The 16,258-nt window shown below is 43.0% G+C and overlaps 1 protein-coding gene across 2 annotated transcripts; it reads left to right on the top strand.

Annotated features, from left to right (window-relative positions):
* Window positions 1-88: 88 nt before the first annotated feature.
* MBOAT7 (membrane bound O-acyltransferase domain containing 7) lies at window positions 89-15,167 on the top strand. 2 transcript variants are annotated; one of them, XM_015810322.1, is made up of 8 exons: window positions 89-176; window positions 4,580-4,660; window positions 6,083-6,212; window positions 8,775-8,901; window positions 8,995-9,151; window positions 10,418-10,778; window positions 13,742-13,927; window positions 14,509-15,167. In XM_015810322.1, the coding sequence occupies exons 2-8, from the start codon at window positions 4,585-4,587 to the stop codon at window positions 14,888-14,890; spliced, it is 1,419 nt and encodes a 472-aa protein (XP_015665808.1). In that variant the 5' UTR covers window positions 89-176; window positions 4,580-4,584; the 3' UTR covers window positions 14,891-15,167. The 2 variants fall into 2 exon arrangements, with proteins under 2 accessions (XP_015665808.1, XP_015665807.1); XM_015810321.1 differs by lacking the exon at window positions 89-176 and having other exon boundaries at window positions 4,562-4,660; window positions 13,745-13,927.
* Window positions 15,168-16,258: the final 1,091 nt, after the last annotated feature.

Below are 16,258 nucleotides of genomic sequence, written 5' to 3'. Positions count from 1 at the left end.
CAATCAAAGCGTGTGGATCCCAGCCGGGGAGGCGGGTCTCGCTCTGCTCGTCCTCGCCCTGCATGTTGCACGAAGTTGAGACCCTCCGGCCTCTTTTGCCCGCCCTGCAAAGTGCCCCCACGCCACCCTCCCTTTGGGACAGCTCGCGCGTTGCGGAGAGGGCTCCCTTGCCCAGGGTGAGTTGCCCGCGCGGGACGGGGAGATTTAAGGAAGGGACGGGGGGGATCGGGATCGGGGGTGGAGTGGAAAGCAACCCCGGAGGATTAACGCTGGGGATGGGGATGGGATGGGGGCCCTAACTTCTAGGCGAGGGTTGCAACCCCGGATTAATTTAAGCAGGCTCCTTCCAAGTTCCCGGCATCCTCCAAATGAGATGGATTACAATGCCCTTCGTCCCCAGCCAATGTTGCAATCCAGGGCAACAGGCGGGTGCCGGATAGAGGCGGGAAGTGCTTGCCTTGAAACGTGTAGGACAACTGTTGAAGAGCCAATCGTATTTTTATAGAGCTCAGACAACTGCGTTAAGCGTTTTTATGTAATCCGAGATATAAATTTGGTTACTTAAAGACTAAACGAGATTTCTAGGTTATCTAAATCTCGAATTTTAGATTTTTAGAAACCAACCTCGAATTTTAGATTTTTAGAAACCAGGAGATTTTAAATTCTAGTCCCCACCGTAGGCATAAAAGGTGACTGAGTGACTTTGGGGCATTCTCTCTCAGCCCAGGCCAGCCCACCTCACAGGGATGTTGTGGGGAAAATAGGAGGTAGAAGGATTATTGGACATGTTTACCCCTTTAAGCTGTTAATTAAAAAAAAAATACAGGCAGGATATAAATAAGGATTATTGGGCATGTTTATACCCCATTGAATTATTTATAAAAATAATAAAGGCAGGATATAAATAAGTAAACAGAATCCCTTAACCCCTGATGAGTAACATCAGGCTATCAAAGATTTTGTTTCAGAAATTATTTTCTAAGATTTGCCCTTTCCTCCAATGTTACTGAGTTATTGTACTGTGGAAAAAATGTGTTCTACATCTCCCTCCTCAGAGGCATAAATCTGAGACCCGGAGCACCTTCTGAGTGGACTGGAAACAGGCAAGGAAGAATTTGACAGGCCTTAAATTATACTGTACTTGTTTTTACTGCGTTGCCCTTTGACATAAAAATTATACCTCTATTTCTTTTTGAAATTTATACGATTGCAAAAAAATTCCCTGAAGTGTTTTGCTTGTCCTGTTATTAAATACGCTTCTACCATTCCTCCAAATTCTGTGGCTATTTAACCTGAAGAGGAAATTCTCATTTTGTTTTCAATATCCCCTTTGGACACATATCTTTGGCAACGCAAACTCAGTACTTTCCTTTAACCTCTGGGCCCATAACTTGCATTTTTCTTGCATTACAAAGTCTCTATCTATATACAGTTTGTTCTTTTTGCCTGTACAGGGCACTTCCCCCTTCTTCCTTGCTTGGTTTTTTTTTTTTTTTTTACATTAAGTGAGTTTTTCAGAGCCAGCTGGAGAAAGGGGTGTGTATAAAATCTGTTTGAGTGACTCACAGGGTGTTGGATCCTCTGGACTTTCCTTCATCCAAACTGTTATCTAGTTGGAGAAGGGTAGAAATGAGTGGAAGGTAACTTGGTTTCTCTGGAACTCTGATCTGGCCACTTGGGTACATTCAGTGGCACCGTTACTTTTAACACAAATCAAGGAGTCTGACCTGAGGGGAGAGAAGCAAAAGTTTGGGAAGACAGATGTTCGTAAGGTACAGCTGGGGAAAAAGCAGGCTGGATGTAGAAGTGGAGTGGCTTGTGCAAGAGCATGCAAAAGGGTGTAATCCTAATAATAGGAAAGAGCTTGTTTGTTTTGTAATCATAGAGTAAAGGGTTATTTTGTAATTTTACTTACAGTATATTTGCTACGAAAGAAATCAGAAGCTTTCTATTTCTTTTTATTCCTTTTTCACTTTTGCTTTTTTTCGTCCTTCCTTTACTACTTTTATTCTTTATTAGTTTTGGTTTTTATGTTCTTTGTAAAACTTTTAATAAAATATATTGAAACCTCCCCCTCCCGCCAAAAGGGTGCAATCACTTTCCACTAGTGAGAAACAAAGATTTTTGCAGACAAGCTTGGAATCCATATTTTTAAGGATTTCAAAAAAGAGGGAAAATGTTGCTCATTCTTACTCTCTTGAATTCAAGGAATTCTTGAATTCTACCTGACTCTTAACGTTCAGTATCCTCTGCTGCTGCTGCTGCTGCTACCACCGGTACATCCAACAGTGTGGTCTTAAACTATTTGTGATGTGTTCCTTTTTTTTAGCTGCTCTCTCCTTTTCCACTTTTCTGCAGTTTAGTCCTGAGAAGTAAGATGTCCAAGATTAATAGAAATGTTTCTTCTTAACACCCTTAAGTTGTCTTTTTCTATTTAATACAACAAGATCAGTCTTAGCAAAAGTATGCTTCAGGCTAATTTCAAAAAGCACATATGTCTCTTGGTAGCATTCCTTATTCCCTTTCCTTATTATTACAGAATTTATTACCCTGCTGATTCATTGCTGAAAAAACCACCCCAAGTGATTTCCAAGCAGACAGAAGTATGTAAGAGGAGATGTTGTATTTTTGCAGGCCTGGAGATAAAAAGAATTCATTGCTGATCTGAGGCATCAGAGATGGAGGGGGGGTGGGGAGACAACCAATCAGCATTTGAGTCTTGATTGATTTGTCTTAGTCTTTCTCAGTTGGGACTGTGATATTTGCTATTGATGCATGCTTCTCTCACAGAGCATGTTGGCAACAACTGGTTTACTTTAATTGATTCCAAAAAGATGATGAGTCCTGATTAACATTTAGGTAGCCTGAGGGCTGTAGGCTACAGTGAGAAGTGGAGGATTGTCTCAGAAGAGGCCTCAGTTTGAATGAAGCTTTATTAGCCTTGCTCAACTTACTTAGTTGGTCTTTATGACTACATAAGTAAATAATCACCATATCTCACAGTGCAAATTAAATTAACCACACCTTTTTATTTTTACTTCGTAGAGTTTCCTCACAAGTGCCAGGTCTGCTTATTTTGGATCAACCAAATGTTGATCAACTTGGTTGTGAAAGGAATTGACCAATCGGCTTGTTGCCCAAGCCTGATGTTGTGGTCTGAGAGAAAGAGCGACTAGCCCTCAGATCAGCAACCTGCGGCTCTTTGAGCCTTCTGCTACAGCTCCCAGCCTCCTCTGCCATTTGCAGAGAGAAACAGAGAGAGTACCTCTCTTGTGCTTCCCCCCCTCTCTCTGTCTGTGTGTGTGTATGTGTGTAAAAAGAGTTCTACGAGCTGAGAAGCTTATTGGGCAGGGCTCCTCCCTTTGCTACATCTCTGCAGGAAGCAGGAAGGGGAGGAGAGAGCCAGCCTGTTGCTGAACAACTTGAAGCCAGCTTGCCAAGTGAGCAGAAGATCGGAGAGGGAGAGGGGGGGAGAGAGGGGGGAGAGAAAGAGAGAGAGGGAGAGAAAGAGAGAGAGCAAAGAGAGAGAGGGGGAGAGAAGGAGAGAGAGGGGAGAGGAAAGAGAAAGAGGGAGAGGAAAGAGAGGGAGAAGAAAGGGAGAGGAAAGAGAGGAAAGAAAAAGAGGGAGAGGAAAGAGAAAGAGAGAAGAGGGAGAGGAGAAAGACAGAGAGGGAGGGAAAGAAAGAAAGAGAGAGGGGGAAAGTGCAAGTGCCTCTCTCTCTCTCTCTTACCCCCCCCCCCCACACACACACACGTTGAGTGGGGGAAGAGGACTGGCAGACCAAGGGCAGAGAGAAGGAGAGAGAGAGAGACCCTTTTGACATCTAAAATAAAGATAACACTGCATATATCCCAGTGGTGGCGAACCTATGGCACGGGTGCCAGAGGTGGCACTCAGAGCCCTCTCTATGGTCACCCAGTCCTAGGCCTTCAGCTGGGTTTTATAAAACCGTTTCGCTTTAGGCCTCCGCTGCCATGTGCAAAAAAAATCAGTCAATTTCAACTTCTCGCGGAAAAAAAAAAGATCTTGCAAAGTTGGAATTGATTGATTGAACTTTTTAGCCCCACCCAGTCTGCTGTTACCACTGCAGCCACGCCCATCCAATGGGCCACACCCACCCAATGGGCCACACCCACCCGGCACTCAACGATGCATAAGTGGGTTTTGGGTTGCAGTTTGGGCAGCTGGCTTTCTTGGCTAAGAGAACTAGAACTCGCAGTCGCCTGGTGCTTTAATCATACAAAACTGGTTCTCTAAGTTAACCACACATTTGCTGAAAATACTTGTTGGGCCAGTACTGCTTTTTAAATCCGTTATTAATCTCTTGTATCAAAATAATAATCCCTTTTCCCTGTCATCAAGTTCTCAACCTCAGGTGGTCTGATCTACCTGCTTTACTTTTCCATAGCATGTAGTATATGCAATCAAAAACCACAAGATCACTTCCTATTTTCCCCTTTATATCCCTTCTTTCTCAAAAATCAAGTGCAGAGCCGGTGTCACTGCCCTGTGCTCCATATTTCCAGTATTTCTCCCTTTGATCCATGCAGATTGACCTAATTCTGTATTTCTTGCCAGCTACAATGTCACCTGATGAAATTGTCTACTTGGCAGTCCTTCTCATCTCTATACCTGTTGGCTTCCTCTTCAAGAAAGTGGGTAAGTGTGAAACCTGAAGAAGGAAATGCTGCTAGGTACCTGTGCTGGACCAGTATGTATATAACCATCTGGCCAGAGCTGATATAAGTAGCATTTAAGGGGTTAAATGCTGTCTCCTTAAGAGATGGCTTCTGGGAAATGTAGTTTAGTTGTTACATGGTTATATCTGTGTCCTAATTGGTCAGTTCTATGTCTTAATTAGCCATTGGAAGGGACTTTAATGTTTTATGACAGGATTTCCTGGCTACGGGCCAGCATGTAAAGTTTTGTGTAGTACAGACACAGGACCCTTTGCTCCAACGAACATGGGGTGAATCTACCTTTAATTTTTTACACAAGATCGGACAGATTATGATACGTGCCTCAGAAGAACTCTTCTTAACTGTGCGTTATTGTTTAGAGATTCCTGAAGAATAAATAATCTGAATATTAATCTGTTTTTGGAGTTAATCTGTCTGTGACAAACAGGAATAAAGCAAATCTCTTGTTTGGATCAGAACAGTACCTCATAAGAAACTGTCCTGGGGTTCATGTCAGAAGGCCTTGCCTTTAACTCAACTCCTTGAAGGGCTTCCTGGTTTGAGTAACCAAGTTGTAAGAAGCGCATATCCAAAGGAACTCTGAGAAGACGGGATGTGAAATGGAGCTGTTGTCAATCCTTTTAAATGGGGATGGTGAGAAATAACAATACATGGGATCTGCATATTTCAGGTAGTCCTTGACTTATGACTGATGGCTTAGCAACCGTTCCAAGTTATGAGGGACTTCCCCAGGAGTAGTTATGACCTGGTTCCAAACTTTTAACAGCCGCAGGGCCCATTCCCATGGTCAAATGATTGCATGTTGGGCACTCGGCAGCTGACTCACATTTAAAGCCTTTTGCAGCATTCCCTGGTCACATGGGATTGTATTTTATAACAGTGTTACTGAAAACTGAAATTTCCAGATTTTGGCAAAAACGATCCACAGCGAACAATGGGGTTTGCTTTACAACCATTGCATTCACTTAACAAATGCTGCAAAAGCGGTTGTAAAATCAGGTCTGTCACATAGGTGATCTGCTTTACAGCCATCATGACTGGCAACCATAATGGGCAGATTCCGTTACGGTTGTACATTCCTGGCTATTTGCCGTGATCCAAGAAGCTTCTTGGATGAGAAGCGAAACGTTTTTAAAGAAAAAACTTAAGAAAGTCCCGTTTTGTCTTTTGGAAAAAGCGCCTTTGGGACAACCATGACCTGGCTGATTGCGAATCTCCATAGGCAATTTTATAAGTTTTATTTGGATGTAGATTCTTAGAAACGGTAGATCTGGGTAGGTTGTACATTCAAGCAAGCAAATAAAGTATGCCTCAAACTCACAGTTCAGGGTGTACATCTTTAGACGATGGAAAAATGTGTTCCTTTCTTTTTTTTTAATAGGTTCAAAGACCAAAAAATATGGGGCAGCTGTGGTAGGACTTGCCCTTATTCTGGTGACTTGCCAGATCCACATCCTTCACTCCCTTATCACCATCCTGGGGACGTGGCTTATTATCAATATCTCACCAAGGTAAAGTGATCTAACAAATACGGTGGCTGTAAGATGGTCTGACAGATGCAGAGAAATGCTCTGAGTTTAAAAAGCAAAGACGGGATTATAACTTTCCTAATTTTCCTAAAATCCAACTCTCTCTCCCTCTCTCTCTCTCTCTTTCTGTGTGTGTGTAGGTAGGTAGGCAGGTGCCAGATTTTGGAGAAAGACCCTCAGCTCCTTAGCTGATGATGATGTTCTCCAGTTGAGTCCAACTCTTGTTGATTCTAGGGGCTGGGTCTCTGCACATCTTCTGATCTTGCACTATTTCTTTGAGTTTTTCTATGCTCTGGCTGGTATCAGTTTTGATGGTGTCCAGCCATCATGCTCTTGGTGGCCTGGTTTTCTTTTACCGCTAACTCTTACAAACATACCGTATTTTTCCGTGTATAAGACGCTATTTTTTCCTGCAAACACCCTCTTCAAAAATCAGGTGCGTCTTATACACGGAAAAATAATGGTAACCTTCGCAGCCCAGGGCATGCCTGTGTGGTTCCATGTCGTCTGGTGCAAGTGTCAAGCCCCTATGGGCTTGCCACTAACGGGAGGGGGGAGGGGGCAAGATCTTCTGCCCGCCGAACTTGGACTCAGCTGTTTGGTGCTCCACCGAACAGCTGATCAGCGCGGAGAGCGTCTTATACACGGGTGCATCATATAGATGGGAAAATATGGTAATTGCTTTCTCTAATAAATTCCTCTGCATGTCACGGTCTGGTGTTATGCCCTCCAGTATTTGTTAGTCACCTTTGCTTTCCAAGGAATACACAGGAGCCACAGCTCAAATGAATTGATTTTCTTCCCATCTTGCTATTTTAAAGTCCAATTTTCACAACCATACGGGGAACAAAATAGAGTGAGCTAATCTATTTTGTCCTTGTTTTTCCATAATCAGCCCATGTTCATCATTGCTGTGCAACCCAGTGCAATCTAACATTTTATTTCTGCACTGCATTCATCGCTTTGAGCTATCTGCGGTCCAAGGAAAGTGATTTTTTTCCACACTTTCTATCTTCATCATCAATTTCTATTTGGATGTTTCCCTTGCAATTGTCATGAGCTTGGTCTTTTTGATGTTCAGAAAATTCTCACTTCTTTGATTTTCTGGATCAGGTGTCCCAGGCCTTCTTTGGTTTCTGAGAGGAAAGTTGTATTGTCAGCATATTGAAGATTGTTGATGTTACTTCCACAAATCTTTACCCCAATTTTGTATTCTTCAGGGTTTAACTTTCTCATAATTTTGAATAAGAAAGGGAAGGGAATGCAGTGCTGTTGCACTTCTTTCTCTATCTTAAACCAATTGGTGTCTCCATATGATATTCACACAGTGGCTTCCTGATTTGTGTTACAGTGATTGCACCAACTTGACCAGATGTGCTCAGGCCTTGTAGGTCTCTCCATAGCTTCTCATGATCAACACAATCGAAGGCTTTCTTGTGGTCGATGAAGCACATGTAAATGGTCTTTTGATATTCACAAGATTTTTCCATGATCCAGTGCAGATCTGCAATATAGTCATGGGTGTCATGACCACTTTGAAAGCCGGCTTGGACAACTGGTAATTATCTTCTAATGGTTGGTGCTGGACATTGCTGTATAATTTTAAGCAAAATTTTTCTGATGCAAGCAATGACACCAATTGTGTCATAATTGGAGCAATCTTTAGAGTCACCCTTTTTGGCAGTGGAATGAACACTTGACTGTTTCCAATCCTGTGGCTACGTGTCGGTTTCCTGAATTTTCTGGCCCAGGTCTCTAATGATGGGTGATGCAGGTCTCAGTAATTCTGCAGGGATAGTGTCAAAATCTGGAGTCTTATTGTTTGGCAGTTGGATCATTGCCCAAATAATCTCTTTCTCAAGGACGATCAGTTCTTTCCTTGTCATCCTGAGACTGGGCTCCTTTGCTACCTGCATGCAGCTGTTCTGTATATTCTCGCCATATGTTCTTGATGCCTTGTTGATCGGACAGTTCTCTCCCTTACCCGTTTTTAATGATGTCTTTACGAGCAATAAATGTTGCTTGGATCTTTTTAACTTGCATAAATGCAGCTCCTTAAGGTTTTGACTAGTTCACACATTCTGCTAAGCAGTGATTTGCTTAATTGTGGTAAGCTATACTTTTTTGGCTTACATAAAACTGTAAGCCACGCTCCCTATTTTTGCAGACCATGCTAAACCAAAACCAAACATAGCACATTATGACACCTCTAATGTTAGGATTTCTGGTTTCTAAAGGTTATCTATGCCCTCAAGTGAATACAAGAATCTTGTATTCAGTCTGTTCAAATAACCTCAGCTGAAACAGATCACGTGGTTTCCACTTGCCACATGACCTCAGCAGGTTGACTGGAAAATTCTGAGAATTTCAGTCCATGCATCTTAAAAGTTGCTAAGGTTGAGAAACAGTAGGTTAGAAGAGTGGTTAGTTTCTGTGGGACAATCAATGCAAGGATACCCATGTGATGCTTTTGAAACTGGTGTAGAAAAAAAGAATTAATAATTATAACCTCTCTGCTTTTTTTTTGCTTTTTTTAAAAAATAGGACTTGTCATCACCTGACACTGGGATGGACATTTTCCTACTTACTTTTTTTCCGCACTGTTACTTACTTCAACTATCCAGAGCCAACACCATTCACCAATGCTGTGCAACTTTTGCTCACTCTTAAGGTATCAGGCTATTCTTGGGATAATGGGAAGGAAGGGTGTTTAGCTTGAAGGGGAATTAAGGTTCTTTTTTTTTCTGGAACTTTTGTCTCCCAGCTGCTGAGCTTAGCCATTGAGGTACAAGAACTCATTCAGGCGAAGAAACAGGAAGTGACAACCTTTACCAAAACTCCGATGATTGGTGCAGTTCTCCAAAAACCGGGGTTGGTGGAGATACTGTGCTATTGTTACTGCTATGTGGGGCTTATGACAGGTAAGGTGAGCTGGCTAATAGAAAGTGTAATATATCTACAGGTATAAACACCTGTGATCCATCTTCCCTTTCACAGTCTTATGAGCAGTGGTTTTATGGACATTTTAAAATGTTGGCATCTTCTCACCACATGTATAAATATCAGTAAGGGAAAATATTGGGCTAAAGAGCTACTCTGTATTGTTACAATTTCTTTTTAAAGGAAAAGGTGGTTAAGAGATCAGAACAAGTTGAAAACGATAAAGCCCATTCCACTTTTACCTTCTCATCTGCTTCTCATGTCAGCCACCTATTGCTCTTGGTATTGTGCCTGATCATTGTGTGTAAATTTGGCCTCTTGTATTTTTTGCAGAAGTGTGTTTGAAACTACCTTGCTGATCAGACAAAAATAACTATTCTTCCCATTAGCCTACACACTTCACTTTTACAGCTTCTCCTTTTTGTTTTGTGAGAATTGCATGAGAAATGATCATGTAATGCTGCTGCAAACAGGAAATTACAGCAAAAAGTAAGATACCAGGCATTATGCTTTTGTTGCCAGAATCTGCAGGAAATCATAAAATTGTGCAACTAGCACATCCCTGTGTACTTCCCAAATCACACACAACCTTAATCTATCAAGCCTATCCAAAACAGAAGCCCCAAAAACATGTTGGATACCATCTCTCACAACCCTCCACTAAATTACAGGTAGTTCTCAAGTTAACAATTGTTCATTTAGCGGTGGTTCAAAATTACAATGGCACTGAAAAAAGTTACGACCGGTCTTTGCATTTACGATCATTGCAGTGTTCCCATGGTCACTTGATCAAAATTCAGGTGTTTGGCAATGGGCATGTGTGTATAGTAGTTGCAGCATCCCAGGTGATTGTTATTTCCGACCTCAGCTGGCTTCCATTCCATAAGCAAAGTCAATGGGGTAAGCTAGATTTACTTAATGAGCTTGTGTTTCACGTAATAAGTTCAGTGGTTCGCAGCAAAAATGGACATAAAATTGGACATAGCTCACCTAAGAACTGCCTTGCTTAGCAACAGAAATCCTGGCCCCAGTTATGATCATAAATGGAGGACTACCTATAGTGGCTTTGGATTAAGAGAAATAGTGTGAACACAACTAGAGGAAATCAGGGTATGGAAACAGTGTCTTAAGTAATTCAACTGTGTATGTGTGACGCTTTCTCTGGCCTTGTTTTATTTTTCCTCAAGCATACTTCTCCCTCTGCTCTTTGATCTTAATATTTCATTGTTTTCTGTTTTGGTACCCAGGCCCATTTTATCGCTATCGTACATACCATGACTGGTTGAGCCAGATTGAGCCTTCTGTTATCCCTAGCTGGCGGCCGATGCTTTCCAGATCCAGAATGATCCCGATCTTTGGAATATTTTTCCTGGTTGTCTCCCACTTCTTCCCCCTTGATTACGTCCGAAGCAACGCCTTCTACGAGAGAGGACTCCCTTTTCGCCTCTTCTACATGGTGCCCATCTTCTTCGTCTTCCGGATGCGCTTCTATGTTGCGTGGCTTTGCGCCGAGTGCGCCTGCATCGCTGCTGCTTTTGGTGCCTATCCAGTCACTGCCAAATCTCGGTCAGGTGGGGGACCTACAGTGGAATATGAGCCTTTAAGTCGGTAAGTCAGGAACCTCTTCCTTTGCCTCTGCCTTCTCTAAAATACTTCTGGTTTTCACACAGCACTAATAACAGTGAATTGTTACCACAGGCTTCATAAGAAGTGCTTTCCTGGGGCCACTTCTCGCCAAAAGAATCACCACCAATTCCTTAGATATAGCAGCGCTAAAATATTCCGCCTTATTTGTGGGGTTGGGACAGTTTAAGGGAAACAGACACACTGATCTTTGCAGAAGCTTTATGTCCACCTTCTCTTTATTTTTCATTGAACATGTACAAATTGGGCCTTCGTGTGTTTGAGTTCTACAGACCAATTTTGGAGTCATGAGAAGTTCCTTCTCAAATAATAAGTGTACTAATTATAGCATGGAAATGGGGTATATATTTGTTCTCTCAGGATGCTGATCTCTTTCTGGTTCATATGATTGTAACTGACTTAAAACTCAGTTCTGATTCTTGCATGAAACTTACCTGAGGTCCCTGTAGTACAACATTGGTCTAATTCCTGGCCCTTAGCTTGCCTGGACATACTGTTTGTTCCAAAACTCATTCCATTCATAACTCAAGGATTCTCGTACTTTGAATGGGATTTACTCCCTGCTTTCGCCCACATGCATGGGTGAATGCGTGGCTCGTTAACTGCACATGAGGTATCTCAGGGTGGGGAAGGCCATGGAGGGCCTAGTGATGGAACAGGCCCCCAAGGCCTCCCCGCCCCACTAAGATACCTCATGTTTCCCCCTCTCTTCCTGCCCCGCCAGACTCACCTTGAAAAGATCCGTCTCCTCTTGGCTGCGGTTCCTGCTGCCACCCGGATCTGAGGCTGGGGGACGTTTCTGCGTGCCTCCAGAGGCCCAATCCAGGTGTTGGAGGCCTTTTCACGGCCACTGCCACCCAGATCTGAGGCCAGGGGATGCTTCCATGTGCCTCCGGAGGCCCGTTTCTGAGCGGCAGCAGCTTGGAAAAGGCCTCCGACGCCTGGATTGGACCTCTGGAGGCACGCAGAAGCGTCCCCCGGCCTCACTTCCGGATGGCAGCAACCTGGAAAAAGCCTCCGATGCCTGAATCAGGCCTCTGGAGGGCTGTGGAAGTGTCCCCCAGCCTCACATCTGGATGGCAGCAGCCTGGAAAAGGCCTCCGACACCTGGATCGGGCCTCCTGAGGCACATGGAAGTGCCCCCTGGCTTCAGTTCCATTCTTTGTTGCAGAGAACAGAGGCCTAAAGTACCATGAGATCACGCAAGATCAGTAGCATGAGATCTGGCGCCACTGATCTTGTGTGATCTTGCATTACTTTAGGCCTCCGTTCTTTGCAAACTCACTGAAGGCCTGGAGCAACCAAGAAAGCGAAGGATCTCGTTCTTCGCAGGGTGAGTATTGAAGGCCTAGTGCAGGCTCAGGAATTCTGGGAGTTGAAGTCCACGAGTCATAAAAGAGACAAGGTTGACTACCCCTGGCCTAGTGCCTAGGGCAGGGGTAGGCAACCTTGGCTCTTTTATGACTTGTAGACTGGCTCAGGAATTCTGGGAGTTGAAGTCCACAAGTCATAAAAGAGCCAAGATTGCCTACCCCTGGCCTAGGGAGACCCGGGGCAGGGGGGAAGGGAGGGAATAACCAGGGTGAATGTTGCAGTGCCACTGCGGTCGTTCATAAGGGTGAACAACTGTCGTGGTGTGGCAACATTTGTAATTCCGGGACTTGCTCGTAAGCACTAGGGGGCACTTATTGCGTAACTTTGAACGTTCACAATTCAGGGATTACCTGTACAACCACTATCTGAACTCCTTATGAGAGAGAAATTAAATAGCACTGGTTGTTTGCATGTTAGTTCTGCTGAAAACTGCTACATATTGACAGAAGCTATATCCAATGTTGCGCAGGACTAGCACCCTTTGCTTTAGGTTAGCAAATTTACTTAGGGACCATACCAAAAGTAAAAACTAAGTTCTACTGCCAAATATGTACAGGTAGTCCTGTTCATTTAGTGACCGTTCAGTTATAACGGCACTGAAAAAAGTGATTTACCACCATTTTCCTCAGTTACAACCTTTGTAGCATCCCCAGGATCATGTGATCAAAATTCAGATGTTTGGCAACTGGTTCATACTTATGACCGTTGCTGTGTCTCAAGGTCACGTGATCGCCTTTTGCAACATTCTGACAAGCAAAGTCAAGGGGGAAAGCCAGATTCACTTAACAACTGTGGCAAGGTCATAAAATGGGGCGAAACCCACTTAACAAATGTCTTAACAACAGAAATGTTGGGGTCAATTATCATAACTCAAGGACTACCTGCATAGACAATTATCTTCATTTACTATTTTTAAGAAGTCTGAAGATCACAAACAAAAGACTCATTAGTAATACAGAGTACAACACAGTTTAACAGAGCTAACCTTTCCATGACACTAGAGGTAGTCCTTGACTTATGACCAGTCGTTGAACAACCATTTGAAGTTATGGCAGTCTCAGAATGGTGCTTGACAGCCTGTAAAACACTTCTGGCTGTTGTAAAATATTTCACAGCACCCACTCATGGTCACATTGCCACATTTCAGCCACATGGCACCTGTTTGCACTTACAACCGGTTGCTAAACGCCCCATGAAAAATGGAGACTCCTGCCTGAAGACCTCCAAGGTCCCTTCAACTCTGTGATTCTAAATAGCTGAATATAAATTTGCAGATTTTTGTTTTGTCTGTGCCAATACCATTTTCCCTTCCAAAAGACAAGGTGTTCAAAACAGATGGCAGGTTACCCCATTAATGAACACAGTAGGAGGAAAGCTGCATTGGTCTATGATAATCCCAATCAGAATCGGTTCATTTGAAAAGGTATTAACAGATTCCGCCTGTTAACAAACTAATTGACATTTTTAAGGTCAGCCCCATACAGAGAACATTTTTAGAGCAGTTCTGGACATGAAAAATGCATGAAAGAATTGGTTTTCTCTTCTCTTGCAAGCAGATCAACTGACGGGGAAGCATCCAGTGTTGTCTATGATTATGAGACTATCAAAAACATTGATCCGCACGGGACAGATTTTTGTGTCAAAGTAAAGGATGGCATGCGCTATTGGAACATGACTGTCCAGTGGTGGTTGGCACAATACATCTACAAAAGCGCACCGTTCCACTCCTACGTCCTGAGGTGCGTCAAGTGACATTGGATTCAAATAAAGTGTTGTTGAGGGCAAGAAATAGTCTTTGAAGAGGAAGTGATAGGCTGGGCTTGAAGGTGAACTTGGAGGCGCGCGGTCAGTTGGATTGGCATGAGAGTAAGCTGTAGAAATCTTGTGGAAACAAGGATTCTGGGACAGGAGCCACTTGTTTTGAAGGCTCATGGTGAACACTGGGCAGATTTGGGACGAGACAGAGTAACGACCTGCTATTAGGGAAGGAATAAGTCAGAAAATCTAAGTGAGACTCTTGCTTGAGATAAACGCTACAAGACTATGGGACTGACTGAGTCACAGTTCATAAATTAAACAAATGTTGCATCATCACCCTTTCCCATCTTTGGTGACTCTATAGGGATTTCAGCTCCCATTGTTCTCAAGCCAACATAGATTGACCGGGATCTTGAAGTTCAAGACTTCTGTAGCTAAATTTAATAAGAGCCATAGCAGAGTTGGAAATGATCAGCAGGCATTTGAAGGATTTGGGGATAGGTGGGTGCTTGGATTGCTTGAGGGGATGAATAGAGGTCTGACCAGGCTCTTTTCTTTTCAGGAGTGCCTGGACAATGCTTATCTCGGCCTACTGGCATGGGATCCACCCTGGGTACTACCTCAGCTTCCTTACCATCCCGCTCTGCTTAGCAGCTGAGGGAGCCATGGAGAGTGGATTCTTGAGGCACCTCTCCCCGTCGGGGCGTCTTTGGGGTGACTGGATACAGTGGTTCCTGAAGATGAGGGCTTATGACTACATGTGTATGGGTTTTGTGTTGCTTACCTTTGAGGATACCATTCACTATTGGAGCTCAGTCTATTACTGCATCCATGTGGGAGCTGTGGTTTTCCTCATGCTGGGAACAGTGTTGGGGGCCAAGAGGAAATGGGGCTCCCCAAAAGGCAAACAGGGTGCTTCAGAGAACCCCCAGCAGCAGGAATGAGAGGGCAAAGTGATGTTGCCATAGCAAGGAACCCTATCATAGGCCCCGGAGGCTAAGGGAACAAATAAGACTCCGTTTAAGTTTTAATTTTGATATATGTCATGACTAGGTGGGGATTGAAGGAAGTAATCCGAGATTGAACTCAGAAATCCCTACTTTTGGTCTGCTTTGTGACAAGGTGATTTGGACATCCTAAAAATATTGCCACCTAGGCTATTCTACTCAACACCAGGGGATTCTGAGGAAACGTCTCCAAATCCTAACTTCTAACCCAGTGTTTCTCAGCCTCAGCAATTTTAAGATGTATAGACTTTAACTCACATGCTGGCTGGGGAATTCTGGGAGTCTGAAGTCCATCTTAAAGTTGTGGAGGCTGAGAAATACTGTTCTGACTCTCTCTTTTGTTAGTTTCTTTCTGGCTTTCACTCTGTTTCCATACAGTTTGGAAATTTTACTTCTGACTCCTCTCTAATCTTGGGAGGTTTGTTTTTTTGTTTTTGTTTTTAATGTCCAAACCTCAGCCATTTTATAGCATAAAGTAAAGGAATTACACCCAACTGGCTGTTATGGAACTATAACTCCCAAGAACTCCAGCCAAATTTAACCATATTATAGGCAGTGGAATTTATACTATAGCTGCACAACATCTGGTGGATCACACATTCTCCGTCTTTTAACTAGTAGAAATTTTTAATACGCATTCTGTAACTAAGTGGTCCTTGTTTCTCACTGTTGTTTTTATTTTCTTTAAATGTTATAAATATCTGGACATTTAGTGAGATTTCTTGAAAGGGTGAATTTGGGACTTTGTCCTTGGGTAGATAAAAGATGAGGCTGTCATATTTGAGCTGCAAAAATCAGGATGGTCACTAGAGGATAGCTCCCATCTAATGGTCATCCAGATTTTGGCAACTCAAATATGGTAATTATATACAGGCTCTAAGATTTAACCAAAAAAAAAAAGCTCCATCCTAATGTTTTTGATCATTTGTACAGTGAGGATGTGCAAAAATGTGTTAGGTCTCACAGAATCTTGAATCGGTGACCCTTTTGCTCAAAGAGGTGAGATTCTGGAATGTAAGAAGATTTTTACAGGGCTGGAACCTGTTACGTAAAAGTGACGGAAATACAAAGGTTAGTTTGCTAATGTATAGGTACAGGTGGGCTGGTGAACAAGTGAAGAAATCAGATGTTGCACACAAAGACTGTCATATTTAAGTATGATAATGTTGAGCATAAGGAACAAATGCATGTTTGATTTTTTTTAGCCATGATATTTGGGCTAAAAAAAAAATAAAACTTTTTAGGGCATATAGGGCTGTGTCTTATGGGACCTAAAATGTATGCACTGAGTATAAAAGGGTGAAT

The sequence above is a fragment of the Protobothrops mucrosquamatus genome, unplaced genomic scaffold (genome assembly GCF_001527695.2).
Source record: "Protobothrops mucrosquamatus isolate PMUCROS unplaced genomic scaffold, P.Mucros_1.0 scaffold8, whole genome shotgun sequence".
Classification (NCBI taxonomy): domain Eukaryota; kingdom Metazoa; phylum Chordata; class Lepidosauria; order Squamata; family Viperidae; genus Protobothrops; species Protobothrops mucrosquamatus.
The sequence above is the reverse complement of the archived record's forward strand: the minus strand, read 5'-3'. Positions and strand labels throughout refer to the sequence as shown.